Consider the following 26584-nt stretch of genomic DNA (forward strand, 5'->3'; position numbering starts at 1 on the left):
ATCTTCACTAAGCGGGTTTATGGCTGAAAAGGTCACGGTGAATTTGCCGTGGACAAAACTGCACTATGGGGGATGGGTGCTGGATTCAATACTTGAATCCCATCCCCCTAATGTCAAAAAGAAATCTAAGCCACTGAATACTACGGGAACCAGCGCCTTTTATTAGAATTCACACATGAGTAAAGTGGATAACCCCCATGCGATAATAAATATCAATTCTTAATAAAATTAAAATACTTTCTTCCCCGCTATATTTTTTCTTCATTCTTGATTCTTTTCATAATTCCACACCATGTCCACTGTTGCTTGCGCCTTAGTCAATAAACTTCCCCTCTCTCTCTAAATATTTGAAATGGATTTTATCGAATTTCCTCACCAAAAGAATTGGGCACGGTTTTTACTGTACTAGCCATATCCTGGATATCCGCAAACGCCGGCAGCCGACGAAAACGCCCGGCGGTTACGTTTTGCGTTGTGCACTTAAAATCGTTGTGCGACGTCAAAATCGATCGTTGCCAGGGCAACTGGTCCACACTATCTATGTTCGGAACCATAATCAAAATGATCACAATACAACGTCAATGGGTTACTAACAGGTGTACAAACCAAGCGTGAACCAGTAACCAGTATGACGTATAATTCACTACGACGACGTATAGAGGCCTTGCACGTGACGTAGTTAAGATGCAATCATAGCTGGATATTAACGGAAAATATAAAATGTACACCATTAAGGGATGGGGTATGAACGTTTGGACAGTATTTATTGTGGGACATTAGAGCACATCAGACATATCGAATTGCATTCTGAATACGAAGAATGTCCTTCTGATATCAAATAATTTTGATTTTTGAAATTCGCAATGTAATACACATTTTATGGCAAATCATTAAAATTAATATTTTGATATTTAACAGTACTGAAGTAAACTTTATAAATCTGATAATTTATACTTAAAGTGTATGTAGGTGGAATGAAAACCCGACGATCAATTGAAAATTGTGACCTTTCGTATTGAAGATATGGATTTTTTCCCCAAAATAGGTCTTTTTGGGAAAAAATCCATATCTTCAATATACTAGTAAAAGGTCAAAATTTTCAATTGATCGTCGGCTTTTCCTCCCGCTACATACACTTTAAAAAATATATCATTAGATTTATAAAATTTATTTCGAGGACTGTTATATATCAAAAATTTGAAAAATATCAAATTTTAATAATTTGTCATAAAATTTGTATTATATCGTGAATTTCAAAAATTAAAATTATTTGATATCAGAAAGACATGCTTCGTATTCAGAATGCAATTCGATACGTCTGAGGTGCTCTCATGTCTCACAAAAAATACTGTCGAAACGCCATAAACGCTCATTCTAGATCCCTTAATCACAACAGTTTATTGAATAGACTTCATTACGGCCAGAGAGGCGAGTTCGAATCATTTGTTTGGTGTCAGTCGATAAAAAGCGTACAGGGCTTCTATCATTATGCAAGCTGTTGCTTCACTTAATTGTTACGCTATTTATTTGAAAGTTCTAATTACAAAAATAATGATACTCTCCTGCGGAAAAAAAAGTCAGCTGCGTTATGAAAATCGAATTTAACATACACGAGATACAAAGATAGTTTAGATGGTTCTGAATATAGAGTTATTTCCTTTGCTAAATATTCAGTTTCATGAGTTTGAGACGATACAGAATTATTATCCTTTTGTATCCAATTACGGCTTCAATCGCAAGTCATACATTTTCTCATAAAATGGCATGCTGTGATCGACGCACACCAATGTATCTTCTGCCAATTCTTCTCGCTTTGGCATCTTTTTCGGCTGATGGTATCGCGTACTCTTCAGTGCTGTATCGTAGTAACCACCGGTCTCCAGGAGATTACCAACGAGAATCTCTCTGGATCCTTTCCACGACTTAATTACATCTAACCCAGATGGCCATTCTAACATCTCCTCTTGGAATGGAATACCAAGCAGCTCGCAGTATTGACACATAATGGAGGCTGGATTCGACAACAAATCATCAGCGTCAATGATGATAGGATCTTGCCCACAATTTTCCTGAACATACAACATTAATTCGTATTGCTCCTGGAATGCGTAGCCTTTAGGAAGCATCGTAGGTGGCAAGTCACACAGGCGAAATTTTTTCACCCCCATACCCTCCAATATCTTAGCGAGGAGCTTCCTATGTGATGGAAACATTCGATATGGGTTACGAATAATAAAGGTGTGGCGATATCCCTCTGGTAGCATGTCATACTTCCCGACAAGTCCGTACGCCATATCTTTGCAAAACACAAGCTCCTTTCCGGGGTAGTCAGCTTCTAGTTCACTCTTCACAAAATTATACGTACATACTTTAGCATCAAACGCCATTGGGAGCTCATGCTTCATTTCGTTGATTTTATCGGCCAGACCTTTCTCGTACTTCGCTACCTCGTCATCGCTCACCGGTTTGGAATCATTTTGTTGCATTTCTGGGCCCATGTGGTAAGCGCAGTTGAATGGTTCGTTGACAATTTGTGTTTTTGGAATGAAGCTCATGCATTTTCCAAACACGGTTGATAATGATCGAGGTACTGACCATAGAAATACTCGCTGAGGGTGAGATTTGCCATTCGTGTCCATTTTTTATGAACCTATCACAACAAACAGAAAAAGTGATATTACTGATAGCAATCTTTAAAAACAACCAGTTTCCACCTAATTGGCGTCCCAGGCTAAACGCGCTTAATAAGTAATGGGGTACTGATTAAAAATAATGTTTTGAAAATCAACTGGATATCGATGTAGAACTGATAATCAATATAGTCACTGCTATTGCAACTCTAGACAGTATACCTGTGATTTGATTTTAAAGTTATGATTGATTATCATGCTGCAAATATTCTCAAAGGGGCTCCTTAAGGGATCGGATAACAACGTTTGCACAGTATTTTTGTAGGACATGAGAGCCCATCAGGGACGTCAAATATATATATATGATATAGATAATTATAAAGATAGTCAATATTAATATAGTAAGAAAAGTAGTGTAGCAGTGGTAATTATGTAAGTTTTGTAATGGCAGATACTTTGCTTTTCCTGCTACATAATAATACGTATGATAGGGTTTTCCTGCTACATAATAATACGTATGATAGGGTGTCCCATTTAACAGATCTTTCTTTAAATTTTCGGTTGATAAAGTTAAAAGGGAGAAGCTGTTTCCAAATCCAATATTATCTACTTGAGGGATGGTCAAAACTACTGGTCCATTGGAAAACTTTGTATCAGTGTATATAATTGTATCAGTGTATATACATGTAGAAAGATAATGAAAGTAAAATGATGTGTAATATTTAGACATCGTTGGTTGCACTAATATACGAGTTAAACACTGTTTCCATTACGCTGAAAAGTGTATCACCAAAAAACAAAGGTAACACAAGATATTTTATCTATAAACTTGAACTTGATAAACTGTAAATAATCAAGGGTTTATTAACCTATTAAGGAGGCGAGTAAATACGAAGAATAAATAACTCACCACAGACCATTTCAACATTTACAAAAGTGTATAGACAAAAATCACGAAAAATTTCATTGCGTGAGGTGTAACAATTTTTTAAAGGAATATTATAATTTGCAATTCTATACCTGAACAATACCAACATCTTTCACACTGATTATACGCACACATATTTTCTAGCTATATGTAACATCGATTCTAATTTGTTTATAATACAATTATTCATCTTTTTCTGGTTTTTGACAGTTTGTGTGAAAATTGAGGGCGCTATTTATTTATATATTTAATTTAATTTAGCCCCGAATTTAATCAAATAATATGAGTTTTTTTGAAAATTTCCTTGCAATTCGTTACTCATTTTTCTAATGTTATGCCAGTATACAAGTGTCTACCGATTGTAAATATGCAACAACTTGAGTTCAGATAAAAAGCGCCATCAGTATTCAGATTTAGTTTAAAATGACTATAATGATTCATGACATCAAAAAACCGATCCTAATTTTCATGGCATAGTCGCTGACCATGAAGTTTGTAGAGACTAGCTCAAGTTGATGCTCTTGACTTCTTTAAATCTCAGTCTCTATATCTGCCAAGCATTTGCATCCTCCCAATTTATACAACTAGCGGTCCCCCATATGTTCGTGGTCCCTGTATTTTGCGGTCACCTTCTTTCGCGGTTGTAAATGGTACTATGTAAATGTATTATTTAATGTGATTAGTGGTATAAGGGGAGATTATTATTTAGAAATATTATAGCATATATACATATTTTTTTATCTTATTCATATACCGTAATCCACTGGCTTGAAATTGCAATTAGATCATGATTGAAGCAAGTCATATTGCCACCATAACATCATCCCCCTTGAGAAGATCCTTGTTGGATGCTGGCCGCCCGGATATTACAGTTTGTCCACTCTGAAGTATAAAGTGACAACTCGCGCGTATACAGCGCGTAAACAGTGTGCAGTGTAGACTATGCCATAGTCGATTTTTGATAAATAAAAATGTTATTAATCATGATGAACGCATTCAGTTGAACTCGAAATTATACTGATATTTAGTAGGCCTACATCAAAATACTAGTATAAAATGGTTATGAAAAAGTTTAGGCTATATAATTATATTTGTGACAGTAAAAGTAAAGTATAGGCCCTACATGTACGTAGGCTTATATTATTGAATGCAACACATCATAATGGCATAATTATAATGACACTTCAATACTGAACAATTCTAATTTTAGAATCTGCCAGTTTATTATCCGAAAAACCTTGGGAAGCTAACAAACAGAGGGCGTACGGTGACTGAAAAGATCAGTTGTGAAAATCTATCAATTGTGCACTCATTAATTAAATCAGAGTTTTAAGCTTAAATGTTATAGCCAGAGTAGTGCACAATTGGCAAGTGGACTACGGAGAAGTCTATGTGCAGTGCAGCGTCTCTGTAGCAGGTATGCGTGCCTTCAAAGTCGGCACAATGTTTGCGTCCGCGTCGGTACTTTGTAATTCAGAGTGGACTGACTGTAAAGATTTATAGGCCTATGCATTATATTTGTTTATAGGACTAGGCCTACAGTACTTACTTTTTAGCCCATTGTGGACAAATGTGTTGTACTTTTTAACCATTTTTGACCATTTTTGTCCTTACTTGAAATTTTCCTTGACCCTCCCCGAAAAAGCCTTGGCTACACCACTGAGCAGATAAACACAATTGTATCCACATTTCCTTCTTGCTCCCTTGTGGGATGTTGCTGCTGGTCGGCCTGATATTTTTATTTTTATGCATTTGTTGTACTTTTTATTGTTTAGCCCATTGTGGATTAATTTGTCCCCCCTTGAAATTGCCTTGGGCCCACCCCTCTGAAAATGTCCTGGCTTACACCACTGCGACGCGATGGCCGATTACATTTTATATATTATTTTCTCAAATTGCCACCCCCCAGATCCGCTACTGTCTGCGATATTATTTACCTACATGTACACTATCTGCGATTTGAAATCATCAAAATCAAACAATAAAATTGTCAAGTAAAACACAAAATCATAATTTTATAGAAAGATTTTAACTCTTGATCTCAACACAAAATATTTACGTAATTTTCAGCTGTTACCACAGCCTTCGTCAGCGGAATATATGACCCGAGTACTAATCGGGTCGTGGCTTTGGTCTTGAGAGAACGTTCAGAGATAGACAATACTCACTTTTCCAACGCAACTTCTTCAACACTCGACAGAGAGTTCTGCTTCTAAAAAGCTCAAAAAGGACTGGTAACTTTTAGCATTGTGTAAAGATGTAAAACATAAACTTTAGTTGGGTGTACCATGCATACCCCAGCGGATTTTCATATGGCTTTATAACATAAATACACTTTGGAATTTTTTGTCATAGTCAATCTTGTCCGGCCCGGCCCTGCATTTGGTGTTATTCTTACACCGGTTGGTGTTATTCTTACACTGGTTTGTGTTATTCTTACACTGGTTTGTGTTATTCTTACACTGGTTGGTGTTATTCTTACACCGGTTTGTGTTATTCTTACACTGGTTTGTGTTATTCTTACACCGGTTGGTGTTATTCTTACACTGGTTTGTGTTATTCTTACACTGGTTTGTGTTATTCTTACACTGGTTTGTGTTATTCTTACACTGGTTGGTGTTATTCTTACACCGGTTGGTGTTATTCTTACACCGTTTGGTGTTATTCTTACACTGGTTTGTGTTATTCTTACACTGGTTGGTGTTATTCTTACACTGGTTTGTGGTATTCTTACACTGGTTGGTGTTATTCTTACACCGGTTGGTGTTATTCTTACACTGGTTGGTGTTATTCTTACACCGGTTGGTGTTATTCTTACACCGGTTGGTGTTATTCTTACACTGGTTTGTGTTATTCTTACACCGGTTGGTGTTATTCTTACACTGGTTGGTGTTATTCTTACACCGGTTGGTGTTATTCTTACACCGGTTGGTGTTATTCTTACACTGGTTTGTGTTATTCTTACACTGGTTGGTGTTATTCTTACACTGGTTGGTGTTATTCTTACACCGGTTGGTGTTATTCTTACACTGGTTGGTGTTATTCTAACACCTGATGTAGAGAAACACCATATTATTTGTGTTACATTTGCGGCGTTCATGTTTACGCACTGACACCCGCGGTCTTAAACTAACACCAAAACTAAACTAACACCAAAATATGCTAACACCAGTTTAGTATTGCACACTTTAAGTTTTTTGCAGTGATAGGACTGGTGAACCTACCAGTGCAGTGATTTATCCCAATGAAAATAAATTCATGTATAAACTGTTAAAAGTAGGCCTACCTATCATCCAAGCTACATCACTAAAATGGGAAGAATCACTTATGGTAAGTCACCATTCCGAATTGCTATTTTATTGTTCCCCTCACCCTTTCCCCGTACACACGTGTGTGTGTGTGTGTGTTTTTGCGGCGGTTAAAATGGAACGACTGAAAACCTGCTAGTATCCATTGCAAAGACCAGTTAGAAAGTATTTGACTTTTATATTGCTGTTGTGAAGCATTATTATAAGCTGTTTGTGCACATTTTACGGAGCCCCCGAAGTGACATGAAAGAAAAAAAAACTTGGGGTCCGACTTAGTAACTCGGGGCCCCGACTTAGTAACTCGGGGTCCGAGATAGTAATTCGGGGCCCCAAGATAGTAACCATTTATAAACAGGTAATTTTTTGTTTTGTTTTTAAAGATAAGTAGGCCCTCTTGTAATATAAATGTGTCATGTTCGCAGATCTTGATGATCATCCAGAATTTTTAAGCATTTGTTGTACTTATTATTGTTTAGCCCATGTGGATAAATCTCCCCCCTTGCCTTGGCCCCATCCCTCTGAAAAAGTCCTGGCTACCCCACTGAGCAGATGAAACAATTTTACCCGGCAATTCACACATCCCCCCTCAGACGCAAGCGCGACGCGATGGTCACTTCGCGGCCATTGTTTACATTTTATATTTATTTTCTCAAATTGGCCCCCCTGACTGCTCTAGATCTGCTACTGTCTGCGATATTATTTACCTGCACTCTATGCATTTAAAACCATCAATGGAGATATGGTAGAGATAAGTACCGTGATATTTTGATCAGGTTTAATATGAACTCTTTGCCTTTTGCCCTTGGTCTTTAATACAAACACGTTTTGATTTTTGTTTGCGCAAACAGTATCAATATAATCATTATCATGATTATCTGACTTCTTTTTGATAAGTTGTACCAAAGCCTATACCGTGTGATAAGGGGTTGTAACGGAGCTGAAGTTGTATTCTTTATAATTTTCTTGGACTTTCCCATGAACATGCAATTGGGCGCTCTAACGTAATAATTTACATTACATAAATTTACTTTTTTTGGTTACTTAATTAATCTTGGGTAAATCGTTCAGCGTTCAGACACCTATCATACATGCTGATCAGTCTCTAATGGACATGTTTGCCCGAAGATCTCCCCTGGCGACTGCGAGATCTTTGTCATTGTTTGTTTGTTTGTTTACCCCGGTTGGTCCGTGAGGGACACATGCTAATCCATGGGAAATCCGTGGACCGTTCCAAGCTCATACAATAAAACTGTACAAGCCTGGATAGCAAGTGTAGGCTAATTATTATAAGATGCATGCTGGCCCAGATAGCTTTGAAAAACAATATGCACGGTTCGGAATATGAGATCACCACAAGTAGGAGATTTTATAAAATTTACTGATACATTCTTACTCTACAAACACGCGTTACATCAGATTTAAACTAGTCACGATTTCAAAAATATCATTAATTTTAGCAAAATAAGTTTAAGACACTCGCATAAGATGATGAGCGATCTACTGCATTTGGAGGTGTATGTGCATCAAAATTAATGGTATAGGACTATACCAATGGTTTTGATGTTCATAACATATACGGACGATATGTCGTTCCATTATTGCAGTATTGGACATTTTGGCAATCTATACGTGTTAATTTTTCAAGAAAAACATTCACAGAATCATAATTTTTATAGAAAGATTTTAACTCTTGATCTTAATACAAAATGTTTACGTAATTATTTTAGCTGTTAGTTCGTAAGCCGAATGACCCGATCGTGCACTCCTGAAGTGGTAACCAGGTCATGGACCTTTTTAAGAGAACGTTCAGAGATAGACTATACTCACTTTCCCAACGCAACTTCTTCGACACTTGACGGAGAGTTCTGCTTCCAATAAGCTAAAAAAAGGACTGATAACTTTTAGCATTGTGTAAAGGTGTTCCCAAATTACCCTTTAGACTTTAAAGGGCATGTATATATTGCTCGGACAACATCATATCATTGGCAAGCTAATATGTTATGACAATAATGAAAATGACTCCTTTTTTGTGAAAATAAGTCGTTTAAAATTAATATTCCACAAAACCCAACTACAAGCGGTGAGTTCCTTCGAACGAGACAGATTTGACCTAGAAACTACAGTGATGTCATGATATGAACTTGGCCAGCTTTGAGAGAACGGACTATCAATACTGTCAATGAACAGAATATAATTATACTGTTGTTTTTATCAGAAAAAAACTCTGAATCAAGTATTACAAATTTAATGGTTTTTACACATATGGATAAAACCAGGACGCTTCTTTATTATATAATATTATTAGTAAAATATGATTTTAAAATTCATATGTATATCAACTTGATGAGCAATAGTTGAACTAAAAAATAAAACAAATATTTAAATGAATTTCACCGTATGATCAGAATTTGAGCATAACATACCATTGGCGTGCTAGAAAAGGATTTAATATTGTATTTCTTATGCAAATGACAAAATTCCATGGCCCACAGACCTGTGTGCATCTATCAGGAACTTCTCGTTTGTGGCCTTCCCAATTTTCGTGGTGAAGGTCGCGCTTTACATACATCAATGAACATTAAAAGAGTTCTCCGTATTTGGAAACATATAGTCTCCTCCGCAGCCAGTTTGGTTACGCGTAACAAAACTGGCTGCGGAGGTGACTATTATTCATATAATGACGTCATGCATTGGAAATCAATTTCGCTTCGAATGCTGAAAAGGGTCGTACGAGCCAGCATTTTACCAAACACAGTTTGTCTTTTTTCAGGAGAAATACGAATAAAAAAATTGCAACGAGTGTTCAACTTGTAATGTAATATTTATAAGTTAAACTTGTTTTTGCAATAGATATTCCTTTAATAATTATACCAGTATACATTGTATTATCAGATGGTACGTGTACACTAGACCCTACGTGTAGCCACGGATTCTAGAATCTGTTGTGTAGCATAATGCATAATCATTAGGTTTAATCTCAACCGTTATCTTCCTGGTTATCTCATTTGTGGATCCGCTGACCGCTAGTTCGAAAAATAAAAAGGGGTCACTAGTCACTATTCCGAAAAGTTCGTTAGCGCGAAAAGTTCGTTAGCTTGCTTTTTTTTTACTTTTTCAGCCATTATCAATCCACTGCAGGATGAAGGCCTCAGCATGATGTCTCCATGTGTCTCTGTTTTGTGCTTGTTGGTACCAGTTCACTTCTCCCCAGTAGTTTTGCAGCTCGTCCCTCCATCGCTTCCGTTGGCGTCCTCTATTTCGCTTCCTCCCATAAGGTGTCCAATGTGTGAGTGTTGAGCTCCAACGATTGTCTTGTCTGCGGCTGATATGGCCGGCCCAGGTCCATTTTCTGCTTTCCAAGATGTCTTGAACTTGGGTCTGCTCCCTGATCCATTTGTTTGTTTTCCTGTCCTTGTAGGTGATGTTTAATATACTTCTCTCCATGTTGTGCTGAGCTGCTGCTAGTTTTCTTTCCATTTTTGATGTTAAGGTCCATGATTCTGCCCCATATGAAATAGCTGGGAGGATGCATTGGTTGTAGACCTTTCGTTTAAGGCATATTGGAAGATTGCCTTTCATGATGGTGCTGTATCTTCCAAAAGCTTGCCACCCGGCTTTAATTCTCCTTCGAATTTCAGAGTCTTGGTTTTTGTCTCGAAGAGAGAAGCGTTGTCCAAGATATACATATTCCTCGACCTGCTCAATTTCAACCCCTTTTACTTTCACTGTCTTTGGGACTGTTTCTAATCCTTTCATGACCTTTGTTTTCTTCATATTCATTTTTAATCCGGTTACCCTGCTTGCCTCATCCAACTCTTGCAGCATTGTCTCAAGTTCATTTAAGTTGCTTGATATTGTGACAATGTCATCTGCAAAGCGTAAGTGGCTCATGTGCTCTCCGTTTATGTTGATTCCTTTCTTGCTCCAGTCGAGTGTTTTGAAAATTCCTTCTAGGGTGGCTGTAAAAAGCTTCGGTGAGATAGTGTCCCCCCTGACGCACGCCCTTCTTTATCATAATTCTGTCACTGTCTTTGTGCATTTTGACTGTGTTGTAGCAATCTGAGTAGATGTCTTTGAAGATTTTCAGGTATGCATTGTTGATTCCTTGTTCTTTGAGTGCATTCAGGACTGAACTGTTTTCAACAGAATCAAATGCCTTCTCGTAATCATAAAAGCTACGCAGAGCGGAATGTTATACTTCTGGCATTTCTCCTTTAGTTGGTTGATGGTGTGGATGTGATCCATGGTTGAAAAGCCTTTCCTGAAGCCTGCCTGTTCCCTTGGTTGATTTCCGTCTAGGATGATTTCAAGTCGGTTTGTTAGTAACCTTGTGTACAGCTTGTACAAGTTTGAGAGGAGACTGATGGGTCTATAGTTCTTTAGGTCTCGCTTGTCCCCCTTCTTGTGCAAAATGATCATAGTGGCTTCTTTCCACTGATGTGGCACTCTCCCTTTTTGCATACATGTTGTATACAGCTTTGCTAGTTCTTTGGTTATGATGTCCCCTCCTTCTTTGATTGTGTCGATGAGCACATTGTCCGGTCCAGGAGACTTTCCTCTCTTCATTTGGTTTACAGCATGCTGTACCTCCCAATTTGTGACATTGGGTATTTCTTCTTGTGGTTCTCCTGGTTCATCTGTTTCTGTGTCACTGGCATATAGTTGTTCATAGAATTCTTCTATCCTTTTCAGAATTTCGTCTTGGTCTGTGATTTCTTGCCCATTACTATCGAGGAGGCTTGTAATTTTCTGTTTCCCCTGCGCTAGTTTCTTATATGTTTTCTTCAGACTTTTGTTTTCCTCAATTGTGGATTTGATCATCTTGGTGTTGTAGCTCCGTATATCTTCCCGTAGCTTTTTCCTGATTGTCTTGCAGGTTTCTGTATATTCAACCCGCTGTATGTTTGTTCCCTCTGCTTTCATCGATCTTCTCTTCTCCATGAGTGTTCTGGTCGAATCTGATATCTTTGTTTCTCGAGTCTTTGGTTTCTTTCCTGCAATATCCATGGCCAGTTTTTGTGTTGTTTCCACTATCTGGTCATTCCATAATTCTAGAGTCCTCTCTTCTGAACAGTTCGTTAGCACCCTAACCTTAAAATCAATGCACATACAAACACCCAAACATACAACTTTTCTTTGAGGACTGTAAATGTCAAAAAATATCATTTTTAAAAATATGTCATAAAATTTGTATGATATCGCGAACTTCAAGAAATCAAAATGAAGCCTATTTGATATCAGAAGGATATTCCTCGTATTCAGGATGCAATTTAGTGTGTCTGATATGCTCTCGGATCAAACAAAAATACTGTGTAAACGTCGCTATCCGGTGAGAGCCCGATCCTCACATCTTTCTTGTAGTTTGTTATACTCTGCAAGGTCTGCCTTGTCTCTATAATACTTCTTCCAGGCATTAGACCTACACCAGGCACAAAAAGAACATTTTGTTAATTGGACTTTTCTTTCTCATTTGACACCCTGTTCGTGAACATTGAGCAAGAATTGACCAAGATATGCGCCTCAAACTCTCAAACCCCAAAATGAAAAGTTGCAATTTTAACGATTCAATTGTGCCTGTTACTCTTTGTGTTTTTTTGATTGGCCCGTGGTGCTTGTGTGCAATACAACGATGCGTTCCCATTGAAAATCGTTGAAAATGCAACTTTTGATTTTGGGGTTTGAGGCTTTGGAGGCGCATATCTTGGTCAATTCTTGTTCGTTTTTCACGAACAGGGTGTCAAATGAGAAAGCAAAGACCAATTAACAAAATGTATATTTCAGAATAATCCAAAATTATCAAGTTATTGAACAGCAAGGATGAATATAACTCGTCAAAATCAAATACTTTCTTACTTAACTTATCTTTGAAATGGATAATTGTAGTGTTTCAGTTGGCACTAGTCCCATTTTAACCGTCGGAAAGAAAGACGGGTGACCGCTAGTTATGTTTTGTGCCTGGTGTATAACTTCTATGCCTACGCGTCTCTTTCTACTAACAGTAGTGTAGTAAGTGTCCCACTTCCCACTGTCCCACCCAAATTACACTGTATGTTTACATAACTAGCGGTCACCCGTCTTTCTTTCCGACGGTTAAAATGGGACTAGTGCCAACTGAAACACTACAATTATCCATTTCAAAGATAAGTTAAGTAAGAAAGTATATGACTTTATCACGTAAAACCCTTAGACTTCTTCAACACTCGACAGAGAGTTCTGCTGCTAATAAAAATTCCTTTAAAAAAGGAATGGGCGCCCAACTGTTTGGATACTTTTTTTTCTCTTTTAAATCAATAATGTAATATTAGCATATAAAGATTTGGAAATGTAAAGCTATTTATTGCAGTGTGAGATGTGTAAAAATCGTTTGCATGGGATGTAAGAGGATTGGTTTAAAAGAAAAAGGAATAAAGCTCAGGTTACCATTTCGGTTACTATTCAGTGTTAGGAAATTCAATATCAATTTTAATCTGCAGTGAAATTAAAAGGTGTCATTGCCAGTACAACACCACATACAATGTACAATGTTCTTGTAATAGTTTTATCTGCGATATTATTTACCTACATTATCTGCGACAATATTTACATGCAGCATTATCTGCATGAGTCATGTTTTAAAAAAATCCCATGATATTTTCATTTCATCACATGTCGGGTAATTTTCTTTCTTGTACATAAGTCCCGTTCTGAAATGTCTAAATTATAGCCTCATCACGTTCCGGACTTCAACTTTCTCTATTTCAGACTCTGTTAATAACTAAGCATGATTAAGCATGAGGTCGAATGCTTTTTTTTAACGCGTGCAGCACTCGCTCGTGTTAAAAAAGTCTTCGGGTATATTTTTAATTTTGATTTTTTTTTTTATATCGCTATCTACTGAAGATAGCATTTAGTGTCTCATCCCGATTCATCAACTCTTTTAACTGCATTAGTCATGTTTGAATTTTTTCTAGTACATTATGTCCCCTGTAGAAATTTTATATCAATATTATAGCCTCATGTTCCTCCTAAATCTTTCTCTATTTTTAGACTCTTTTTAATCGCTCAGCTTTAGGCCGAATGTCTTTTTATTAACTCGCACAGCACGCGCTCGTGTTAAGAATGTCTTTGGGTATATTTTTTTGATTTTTCATTTTCTTTCGCTATCTACTGAAGATAGCATTTGGTGTCTCATCACGATTCGTCAACTCTTTTAACTGCATTAGTCATTAGTCATTAGTCTAGGACAATGGGTTTTGTCCTTAGTATAGGGTATAGCGCTTGATCCAAGGGGCGATTACCGAATGTGATATCAGTTGCAGAAAGTGTGGACGCTAACTGTGTCTATCCCTTTCATCTTTCTTTTTTTCTCCCCAAAAGTAAAAGTAGGTTGTACAGCGTGTCCCAAAAGTAACTTAACATTGTGAATTGGCCATATCTCAACTATTTCCTACTTCATACCAAAATGGAGAACATATTCATATAGATTGATCTTTGAGAATTATTCTGATACCAAAAACAGCATTATTGATAACCCTTTGACCTTACTGTGCGACTGTACATATGTGTGTATCAAACCCACAAAAGCAGGCTCATGTGTTCTTTGTTCAAGAACATGAATGATGTGCTTCCCTGAACAATAGAGTTGGTTCACTCACTGCGCACACTACATTTAGGTATGAACATTCATGGATTACATGGCTTAGCGTAAGCGTGACTGCTGTTTTAGATTATAAGGGAGCGATCGTTATTTATGGCAGGGGGGATGGGTAAATTTAGGGGGAACACGAAATTTTTTGTGGTCTTGAGGGGGGAACCTGAAATTTTAGTTGAACCAGGAGGGGATTGTTAAATTTTAAATGGAGAAAATTGGGAAAACAAGGGGAACGCGAACATTTTGAGCGGACGCGAGGGGGGAACGCGAAATTTTTTGTCGATATTTTTGCCAAAACACCCATTCCCCCCCCTGCCTTAAATAACGATCGGTCCCTAATTAGGATATATTGACAATATTAAACTTTACTTTAAAACAGTTGAAGTGAAGATGAATTTCCTATAGATCAACGGATTCAGGTCGTGTGGTTCTTTGCCGAGACAAAGTCGGACAAACTCACTGAAGCAATGTTTAGGGAACAGTTTAATGTAAATTATGCACTAGTACCCAGCCGAAATACAATCCAGCAACTAGTGCTGAAATTCCTATCAACTGGATCTGTTCATGATCTACTTCGGGCAGGACGTGGAAGAACAGGAAGATCGGCTACAAACATTGATGTCATACGAAGAGCGGTGGCGAAATGCCCAAGGTGATCAGTATATCGACTTTCAATGGAGAACAACGTACCGCGTACAACTGTTCATCGAATCCTCAGAAAAGATCTTAAGTAGTTTCCATATAAAACCCAGATAAAACAGAAAATGAAGACTAGATGCCACAGTAATGTGTTTTACCAAACACGAATATCTATGCCCGTGACCACACCTAACCCCCTTCCCCTATTCACAAACGAAAACTTGGGGAGCACCATGTGAAAGCACTTTCATTTGATATAAGCTTTCATTTGATGTAATGCTCATAACACTGGACTGGCCCACACTCTCTCTAATACCCTACCAAGCCTTCACTCTCTTTTATACCCCATGAGACCATCACTCTCTCTAAAACACCACCAGACTGGACCACACTCTCTCTTATACCCCATCAGACCCTCACTCTCTCCTATACTCCACCAGACCATCACTCTCTCTGAAACACCACCAGACTGGACCACACTCTCTCTAATACCCCACCAGACCCTCACTCTCTCTTATACTCCATCAGACACTCACTCTAAAACACCACCAGACTGACCCGCACTCTCTCTAATACCCCACCAAGCCTTCACTCTCTCTTATACTCCACTATACACACTCTCTCTCTAAAACACGACCAGACTGTACCACTCTCTCTCTAATACCCCACCAGACCCTCACTCTCTCTTATACTCCACCAGACACTCACTCGCTCTAAAACACCACCAGACTGGCACGCACTCTCTCTAATTCCCTACCAAGCCTTCACTCTCTCTTATACCCCATCAGACCCTCACTCTCTCTAAAACACCACCAGACTGGACCACACTCTCTCTAATATCCCCCCTGAACCAACCACACCCCTTGTCCCATCATGACAACCTTTTGAGGTGGTCCAAAATCAAAAATCAAAATACTTACACATTCCCTTTTCAGGGAGTTTTTGTCAAGTGATTAGTTTCCTTGACGTACGATTCAGACCTTTATCATTGCAAACACAAGGAGCTAACAAAATACTACCTATTGCGCTACACTGTGTTAATAGGTCATACCTATTTTGCTTTTAAAGCCTTTAGACTTTGACCTCTGGGGATGCGACTGATATAAAATACATCAACTGTCATGGGTCATCATTGTACCAAGTATGAACCCTGAGGGTGCTGTAGTTCTTGAGCTAGAGCTGTTTGAAATTTTACACATATTGCTGACTGTAGCCCATGACCTTTGACCTCTAGGGTCGATGTTACTGCAGGAAATATCTAAGGGTCATGGGACATCATTGTACCAAGCAAGAACCCTGAGGGCGCTATAGTTCTTGAGCTAAAGTGGTTTTAAAAATTACACATATTGCCCCCTATAGCCTGTGACCTTTGACCTCTGGGGTCGTGGCTACCATAAGTTACTTCTAGGGGTCATGGGCCATCATTATACTAAGTATGAACCCTGAGGGTGCTATAGTTCTTGGACTAGAGATGCTTCAAATTTTACACATATTGCCCCCTACAGCCCATGACCTTTGACCTCTGGGGTCGGAGCCACGCTAGGAAATTTCTAGGAGTCATGGGCCATCATTATACCAAGTATGGGCCCCGAGGATACTTTAGTTCTTGAGCTAGAGGAGTGCAAAGGAAGCGTGAGAAGAAGAAGGAGAAGACGGAGAAGGAGAAGCCTAAACACAACAAATACAATATCTATGCACCGTTGCACGGGCATAGATAATTACGCATTGAAAAGAAACAAACAAACAAACACAGCCAAATTAAACAAAACAGATTTTAAAATGATAACACGTTATATCGTGTTCACGTCTCAAATGACGAGACTTATTTTGCGTTTATAAAAGTGGGTTTACGGTACGGTAGATATCCATTAATTTCATGCCAAAGGGTCATGACCACATAGGCATGTTTGGTATCATAACATTTTATAACTTTATAATGACTTGCATTTCGGAACTACCGTATTTGCACGTACGGCGTGCATCCGCTTCCCGCGTCACATCAGCGCCATATTATTTTGTTCTGATTGTGCAGCCTGAGCGGATTGTCCTGTGTCTGCATGATGGAATATGAAAAGTTACTTGGGAAAGTGGGACTGCAAGGATGCATAGACCCATGTCTATGAACGCAGATTCGGACAATTTCATGCTGTCGTGGCCGGATGTCTTGGCTGCAGTTGTTATAAGCTTACATATCAATGATATCATGTAAGCTTATAATGCGTGAACTGTCATGAGGCGTGTCAGTGTGATACACAGATGCATTATGTATAAATTTGCTGCTTATGTAATGCTAGTGTGCAGAGACACACTTATGTCCTGGTGGGACCAGCAATATCAATACCATCCATCGCATCATACTAAAAAATCCCAACAACCCCTAAATGTGGTTATTGAGTAACCCTATTATAAACAACCCTTTCAAATGGGTCATTTCATTTGACCCCGAAATGTTGTTATATTTTGACCCCAATGGGGTTACATTTTGACCAAAATACGTGGTCATTGAAATGACCAGGGCCAATGGGGTCAATATTGAAAAACCCAAATAAGGCAACCCTTTTTTCATTTGACCCCGAAATGTGGTAATATTTTGACCCCAATGGGGTTACTATTTGACCCAAATACGTAGTCATTGCAATGACCCTGATCAATGGGGTCAAAATGACCCCGTCCGTGGTATGGTGTTTAGTTGATAACTATGCTGGGGTCAAAAATGACCCCGTTTGGGTCATTTTTTGACCCCGTAGTTTTAAGTGTGTACTCCTGTTCTAAAAAAAAATCCATTCTCAATTGTAATGTGCTTAGTAACTATCGCCTAGTGGCAAATTTATAATTTACTTCGAAGGTGTTGGAAAAGTGTGCTTCCTCTCAATTAATTGAACACACTAATGCCCATAGTCTATCTGAGCCTTTGCAGTCAGCCTGGAGTCAGCATAGTACAGAATCTGTTTTAGCCTGTGTCCATAATGACTTCTTGCGCGCCCTTGATGATCAAAAAGCTGTTATGCTGCTGATGCTTAATCTATCAGCAGCATTTGATACGGTTGACCATAGGATTATGCTGCAAAGGCTTCAAGATGATTTTGGTGTAACTGGTTCTGCCCATTGTTGGTTATTAGTTCTTATCTTGAAAATAGATCATGTCAAGTTTTTGTTTCTGGTGCATATTCAGAAGACCTTTACATGGAATATGGCCTTCCACAAGGTTCAGTTACAGGACCTTTGGGTTTTGTTTACTATACCCATGCTGTTGGTAGAATATTACGGTATCATGATGTAAAATATCACATTTATGCTGATGATATTCAGATATATCTCACCCCTGATCCCAGCATTACTGGTGATGTCCAATGTGCCCTTTTTAAACTTTCTATTAGTGTGTTGCCGACATTCAGCATTGGATGATTGAGAACAAACTCAGGTTGAACCAAGACAAGACGGAGTTTTTCATCGCTTCTTCTCTGTATCATCAGAAGAGATTGGAAAACATCAGTCTTCTTCTGGATGGTGTTGAGATATTTCCCTCTATGTCTGTTCGGAACCTTGGGGTTGTTTTCGATCATCATAATGTGTATGTCTGATCATGTAACTCAATTATCTAAGTCTATCAACTGGCTGATAAGAAACATCTACATAATTCGCCCATACATTGATTATGATACTTGCCATAATACTGTTAGAGCTAGAGCTGTTATTATATCACGTCTTGATTATTGTATTGTGTTACTTAATGGTATCTAAGAAAGATCTAAATCGTTTGCAGAAGTTGCAAAAATAAGTGTGCACGTTTAATATGTCTCAAACCAAAATTTGAGCATGTTACCCCTCTCTTGAGCTAACTTCATTGGCTCCCTGTCAGTGAGAGGATTGTATATAAGCTTAAGACGCTGCTTTATGTGTTTAAATCTCTGAATGGACTCTCTCCCCAGTACATAACTAACTGCCTCACTGTGAAAAAAATAATCCCAGAGGGCAATGAAGACCCGCTCGGCAGATATTATTTCCTTCTTTGTGCCTCGTTCTAAGAAGGGTGCTGGTGATAGAGCCTTTTCAGTGGCAGCTCCACGTTTGTGGAACACCTTACCGGTTCATCAGAAAAGCTGCTAATCTTGAATCATTCAAAACTATGCTCAAGACATATCTTTTTCCATAATATTGTTTTCTGTATTTGATCATGTTTGCTGTTCTTTTTAATATGCTTGTTGCGCTTTGTAGCCACAGGAAAAGGCGCATTATAAATTATGTTAGTTAGGTTAGTTAAGTTAGCAGGACAACCTTTCATCATCTCAATCATCCAGGCATATGCACCTACAAGTACAGTACGGCATCAGATCAAGAAATGGGCATGTTTAACCAGCAACTTTATGGCATATTATGACAATTCCTAAGAAAGATCTCCTGCTCGTAATCGGTGACGGGAACGCAAAAGTAGGACCAGATGCATATCCAACATGGCAGGGTACTGCTGGCAAATTTGGACTGGGAGTGTCAAACGACAGGGGTCACAACCTGCTTGAGTTTGCAAAGTTTTACGACCTTGTCCTGTCCTGTCCTCACCAGATGGCAAAGTCCATAACATGTTTGACAACATCATGATCAGTAAACGTATCCAACCAAGTGTAAACCTCGCTCAAACAAGATCCTTTCCTGGCGCTGATATCGGAAGCGACCATGACTTGGTGATGACATCAATAAGAGTACAACTGAAGAAGTTGAGGAAAGAGACGTCACATAGAGTTAAGTTTGATCTGGAAAAGCTCAAGGATCCCGACATTGCTACTGAATTTGAGGCTAAGATTGGAGACAGATTTGATCCACTTGTAGCAGACAACTTGGATATCGAGAGTTTTAACAACCAGTTGAATGAAAACTTCATTGACACATCACAGGCATGGATGACAGATGATGTGTTACAATTATGTGACAGGAGCAGGGAGATGACGAAGATGCGTTTCATAAGTGTCCAGCGACCATACCAACTACAGCAGAATTAACAGGGAAGTAAAGAACGCAGCTAAACAAGCAAAGGAACAGTGGATCCATGATCAGTGTGATACAATTAACACCAATATGGAGCGTAACAACACTGCAGTAGCTTTTCAAACCATCAGAGACCTTACAAAGAAGAAAGCCGGTAGAACAACAGTAATTGAGGACAAAGATGGACATCTTTTGACTGAGAAGAAGAAAATATCCAACAGATGTAAGGAATATTGTGAGAACTCTAGAATTATAACCTAATATCAGATCATAACCTGTTGAATAGGCTGAAGGCAATGGCAAACACAGAGCAAGAGGAAGATCCACCAATCCTCACCTCTGAGAGCTTCTGAGGTCGAAGAGGCCATAAGAAAGATTGGAAGTCAACAGGTATTGATAATGTTCCGGCAGAGATGCTGAAAAGCGGTGGCCAAACAACAATCGAGGCTTACACAAAACTCTGCAATGAGGTATGGACATCATGAATTTGGTCATCCTCATGGACACGATCGATCATCATCATCATTCCTCTTCCAAAGAAGAGCAACCTTAAATCTTGCAACAACTACCGCACCATCAGTTTGATCAGTCATCCTAGCAAGATACTTCTCCTAATCATTCTTTTCTTAAAAGAGACTTCGACCTCAAACAGAGAGCATCATAGGAGAAGAACAGGCAGGGTTCAGAAAAGGACGCAGCACAGTATGACAAATCTTCAATCTGAGAATTCTGAGTGAGAAATTCCGCACAGATCAAAACCCACTTTTCCACAACTTCATTGGTTTTAAAAAAGCGGTTGACCGTGTTTGGCAAGAAGCAATGTTTGTAATCCTGAGAAAGTTCAACATCTAAGAGTGCTGTACTGTAGGAGATGAGTTGGAGTCTGACAAGGTTGTCTAAGTCACCAACCATCTTTAACATCTTCCTTGAGTATATGGAAGCTCTTGATGGATTCGAGGGAACAGTCAGTATCGGAGGTCGATGGGTTACCAACTTGCGATTCGCTGATGATATTGACCTCTTGACAGGACAACCTGAATAACTAAGTGACCTCACAAGAAGGCTAGATGACAGTGTAAGGCGACTTGCCATGGAAATCAGTGTTGCAAAGAGCAAGGTCTTGAAGATGGGGTCTGATGGAAATGCAGAAGTTCATGTTGGAGGGGAAGAACTTGAAACAGTCACACAATTCAAATACCTTAGTGCAACCATTACAGATGATACCAAATCAGTACAAAAAATCAAAAAACAGAATCGCTATAGCGATATCATCACTAGCCAATCTGAAACCCATTTGGAGAGACAAAAACATCTCAATGGCAGCAAGAATGAGCCTCCTGAGAGCATTCTTCTTGTGGGTGTGAAACCTGGACGTTAAATGTCGAGATGGGAAAGAGGATTAACGCGTTTGAGATGAACTGTATGAGAAGGCTCCTCCAGGTCCATACTACCAACAAACAAGTATAAGGGCAATGATGGAAAGTTTCATTGGAGAGCATGAACACTTGATCTCCATTGTGAAAAGAAGACAACTCCAGTGGTTTGGCCATGACTGTGATCAGGTGGAAGAACAGTCTAGCATGCAAACACCATTCTACAGGGAGGTACAGATGGGGTAAGGAAGAGAGGAAGACCAAAGAAGACGTGGATTGATAACATCAAAGACTTGACTGGATTGAACTTTGACCAGCTCATACGAACAGCTGAGCAACTCTAAAGCCATCACTACGTCGCCCCACACTAGTGGAAGTTTTGGATGAGAAAACGGACATTTTGATGAGAATCGGCCAAAATGGTGAGAATTTAATTTTCTCATTCTTTTGGATGAGAAACTTCCTGGTGTGTCTGTCAATCATTATTGTCTTATTAAAACTGGTGAGAATTGCTAATCCCCGCGAAATAAACATTATTATTTTCTCATCCAAAAGAATGAGAAAATTAAATTCTCACCATTTTGGCCGTTTCTCATCAAAATGTCCGTTTTCTCATCCAAAACTTCCACTAGTGTTAGTATTATATACTGCGTTTGTTGTGTTATATAGGTAATGTTGTATCATGAAGATCATTCATCTTTTGTTGTAACTTATCTCTAAATCATGAACTATTATATTTACTTGTATTCATCCTTAAATCGGCATGACCTATGCTGAATCCATGAATCACGGATACCAAAAATAATGTACTTGCGCACTTGAGAGACTCACACAAAGAAGAGAAAAAATTTGCCTAGAATTTGCTCAAAAACTCATGGATTCCGATTCTTTTCGTGAATGGCTTCCCAAAGAAAGGGTGAAAGTACATGGCCGTGAGCTCAGAAATGGACACAAACTTACTCTTCCTAGGTGGCGCACAAATAGATATCGTGATAGTGCAATCCCTTACATGGTCAACCTGTTAAATAATGCTTAATATATATGTCATCTGAACAATGTATCTTTAACTTATGTGCAATATCGATCTTGTGTTTATTTATGCTTTGGATAGTATTGCCAACTCATAGGTCATAATGTTTTTTTTTGTTTTTGAAGCCCCCTCTTTTCAGACTTTTCTCAGGGTGTTTCTCCTCTCCTTTTTCAGAGGACTTTTCCACTTTGGGATTAGGTTTGCAGGGAGGGAGTTTCGCCTGTTTGGTCAAATGTGTGTTTTTGATGTTCTTTAATACCCTTTATATGTCATGTTGTATATTGTATTTTTTATATGTGAGCTTCACAGCAATTCAGCTTTTAGCTGCGAGTGTGATTGAATAAACCATGAATAATAATAATAATAATAATATATGCTTTGACCTGCTAATTTGCATCAAACAAAATGACCACAAAAATAATTAGAGTTTTACATACTAATATGATTTTGGTGGTTATTTTGTTTTTATGCAAATTAGAATGTCAAAACATTACAATTATTTATGGTATCCATGATTGTTGGATTCAGCATACCCAAATTGACTTTAAAAACATAGATACCGTTTTTAACTAAAAAAATGCACCTAAGACTTTTATTTCTCAGCAGGAAGTCGACTAGTCTATATAATAGGATATGAAGGTGAATAGTCAATGACGTTTGCTATCTTCTGAAGATGAAATTCTGATTTAGGAATTATGTGTAATGTTATAATAATTACTCTTTTTATGTGCTGTTATTTTTCAAATGTAAGTTTCTTTGAAAGCGCTTTAATAGATTTCAGTCATAAAATGTAATTTAAGCCCACTCCTGCCGACTATAATTATATTTACACGATATACTCGTTGCAAATACCACATACGTTTTTGATGCAAACGATGAAAATTATTAAAGTTTGTTATTATTGTCTACAAATTAGCTTTTTTTAATTTAAGTATTAATTTTTTTCCAAAGTCACTCTTTTAAAAGACTTCAATCAATTCATGTCAACAAATATTATGTATTTCTGGCGACTAAATCAGTAGTCTTTTAAAATAAACCGTCATTTTATGCAAAATACGTAGTTCGCGTAGGCTAATAATGTACAGCACGCCCTGTAAAATACATGATATTGCATATAAAAAGTGACCGTATCGTTATATCACGTGAGGAAAATCCAATAGTTTTTATATAAGTGAAAAAATAAATAGTTTCTCCATTTTCATGTAAAATTTGATGAAAATCCAAGCTATGGTTGAGGAGATATGGGCCAAAACACACATTTTAAAATTGGATTTTTTGTACCTTAGAGACATGTATTTGAAAAGTTGAAAAAAAATCATCTAATTTCAGTTTTTTGCTTATAACTCAAAAAGTAATTATGATATTGACACCAAATTTAGAGCAGTAAGAGATCCTATAATTATGCTTGACCACAAAAAATATAAATGGCTACATTTTAAATTTAGGGACTGGTCACTTAAAAAGTCTTAAAGCCATATTTTTGGCCATGTTTAAGTTCACTATTCGTCACTTTAACTGTCAAAAAGTTAGGTTTTAAAATGACAAATTATTGTTTCCACCAATTAAAATCTTATATTAAAGTTATAGAAGAAAATAAAAGTTATCACAACATCTCGTGATCAAAAAACAAATAAAGGAATCGAACCCATGCACACTTGTTTTTTCCAATATGCTGTCTACCTCAATTGAAGTAGCGGAGTAAATCAACTTGTTAGCATTATTTTAGACTACATACAATAATGGATGAACAAGTACAGCGTGTTAGCTCACTTGATGCTCTGCTTTTATTTGTGATCTTATTTATGAAAAAAAATCCTACAGATTTTCATTTCAACAGAAATTCAGTGATATGAGAAATTATTTATTTTAAAAAGAAAGCAAAAAAAAAAAAAAAAAATTAAATAGTTAGGAATTGAACTCGGACTTTTTGAGTACAAGACAGACAACTTATCAACGGAGCTAACATGTTCAAGTGATATTACGAAGTATTTTTGGGTATAAAAGCTATTACAAATGGAATAAAAGTGTTGAAACTAACCCGCTGCTTTTAGGACATGAAACATGGCTATTTGGCTATAGAACAACGGTATTCAAGGCCTTTTCGAAGAAAATCGAGTCTTAAAGTGTAAGGAAGTTTGAAACCCACGGTATACACTCGTAAACTGAATCAAGAGATAGTAGTGATTCCCTTTTAATATAGTGCATACCGTGACATGAACTCAAGCATGTCCGCATTCAGTCTCGTTCCTAAAGTAAGACTAATCATGAAATTTAAATATATTGTATGGACTTTGTATTAAGTATGCGACGGTAAACCAACGAAACACCATCATGACCATACACAAATGAATGCATCCCATCGATAAACCATTGCTATAAAGTCTGATCATAGTCAATTGCTTTTATTCTAAGAATACGGTGGTATATCGTGGATTCATGGCGTTATGTTTTACAAATCGACACAATATTTTCACAACAATATGGATTACCGATATGATCATTTCAGAAATTCAACTTATTTAGCACAATATTGTCAATTTAAATATCATGATTAATTTTGACACTTGTCAATAAACAAAACCATACGAACACCAGTGGTCTCCGATAGCTCAATTGGTTAGCGCGCTGGTCATCTCCAATAGACAGCGCGGGTTCGACTCCATCCAATTTTTTTTATTGTTATAATTATTTCGTGACAATTTTCTTTCAAATTACTTTGCAGACGAACAAACTCCTTTTTTCAAATTATTATGCGCATTTATTGTGGCTTCTTACACTAGTGGAAGTTTTGGATGAGAAAACGGACATTTTGATGAGAATCGGCCAAAATGGTGAGAATTTAATTTTCTCATTCTTTTGGATGAGAAACTTCCTGGTGTGTCTGTCAATCATTATTGTCTTATTAAAACTGGTGAGAATTGCTAATCCCCGCGAAATAAACATTATTATTTTCTCATCCAAAAGAATGAGAAAATTAAATTCTCACCATTTTGGCCGTTTCTCATCAAAATGTCCGTTTTCTCATCCAAAACTTCCACTAGTGCCAACGGCCTCCTTGCTATGGGACATAGATAGATAGATAGATTTCATCACGTATCGGCTAATTTTTCTTTCTAGTACATTAGTATACTATAGATATAATATTATTGATAGGCCGAATGTCTTTTTTTTTAACTCGCGCAGTATACGCTCGTGTTAAGAATATCTTTGGGTATATTTTTTTGATTTTTCATTTTCTTTCGCTATCTACTGAAGATAGCTTTTAATGTCTCATCTCGATTCATCAACTCTTTTAACTGCATTAGTCATGTTTGAATTTTTTTAAAGATATTTTTATTTCATCACGTAGCGTACAAAAGTCCCCTGTAGAAATTTTATATCAATATTATATCCTCATCATGTTCTGGACCAACATCTTTCTCTACTTCTCTTTTTAGTAGCTCAGCATTAGGCTGAATGCCTTTTTTTAATAAAAAAAACTCGCGCGCAGAACTCGCTCGTGTTAAGAATGGGTATATTTTGATTTTCTTTCGCTATCTACTGAAGATATCCCGATCCACCACCTCTTTTAACTGCATTAGTCGTGTTTAATTGTAGCGAGTAATTTTTTCTTTCTATATAATACATAGGCCTAAGTCCCGTTCAGAAATGTTATACGACGTATCTATATTTTAGCCTCATCACGTTCTGGACCTACGTCTTTCTACACTTTAGACTCTTTTACAATAGATCAGCATTAGCCCAAATGCCTTTTTGGTAGTGCACATAGAACGCGTGTTTATGAAAGCCTTTATTTTGATTTTTCATGCTTTTTTCAGCTATCTACTGAAGATAGCAAATTTATGTCTCATCCCGATTCATCAACTCTTTTAACTGCATTAGTCATGTTAAAGAAATTTTCTATATAGGCCTAATTTTCATTTCATAACGTAGCGGCTAATTTTTTCTTTCGAGTAGGCGGCCTACATAAGTTCCAATCAGAAGAAATTTTATATCTATATTATAGCCTCATCATGTTCGGGACCTAGGGGCCTACCGTACATCTTTCTCTATTTTAGACTCTTTT

General features: G+C 37.6%; 3 protein-coding genes across 4 annotated transcripts in view; 1 reads left to right on the forward strand and 2 right to left on the reverse strand.

Moving 5' to 3' along the window:
• LOC140155123 (UPF0390 protein zgc136864-like) overlaps positions 1 to 26584 on the forward strand; it is a 166993-nt gene that overhangs the window by 76383 nt on the left and 64026 nt on the right. The window lies entirely within an intron of this gene.
• Positions 1722 to 2639, reverse strand: LOC140154394 (uncharacterized). Its single transcript, XM_072176961.1, has one exon. It carries the CDS (start codon positions 2637 to 2639, stop codon positions 1722 to 1724), a length of 918 nt encoding a protein of 305 aa, XP_072033062.1.
• LOC140154395 (uncharacterized) lies at positions 10989 to 18698 on the reverse strand. The gene is made up of 2 exons (XM_072176962.1): positions 18456 to 18698; positions 10989 to 11957 (listed from the first exon to the last, which is right to left on the reverse strand). Exons 1-2 carry the CDS (start codon positions 18696 to 18698, stop codon positions 10989 to 10991), a joined length of 1212 nt encoding a protein of 403 aa, XP_072033063.1.

Source organism: Amphiura filiformis, chromosome 6, assembly GCF_039555335.1.
Source record: "Amphiura filiformis chromosome 6, Afil_fr2py, whole genome shotgun sequence".
In the NCBI taxonomy this organism is placed as follows: Eukaryota; Metazoa; Echinodermata; class Ophiuroidea; order Amphilepidida; family Amphiuridae; genus Amphiura; species Amphiura filiformis.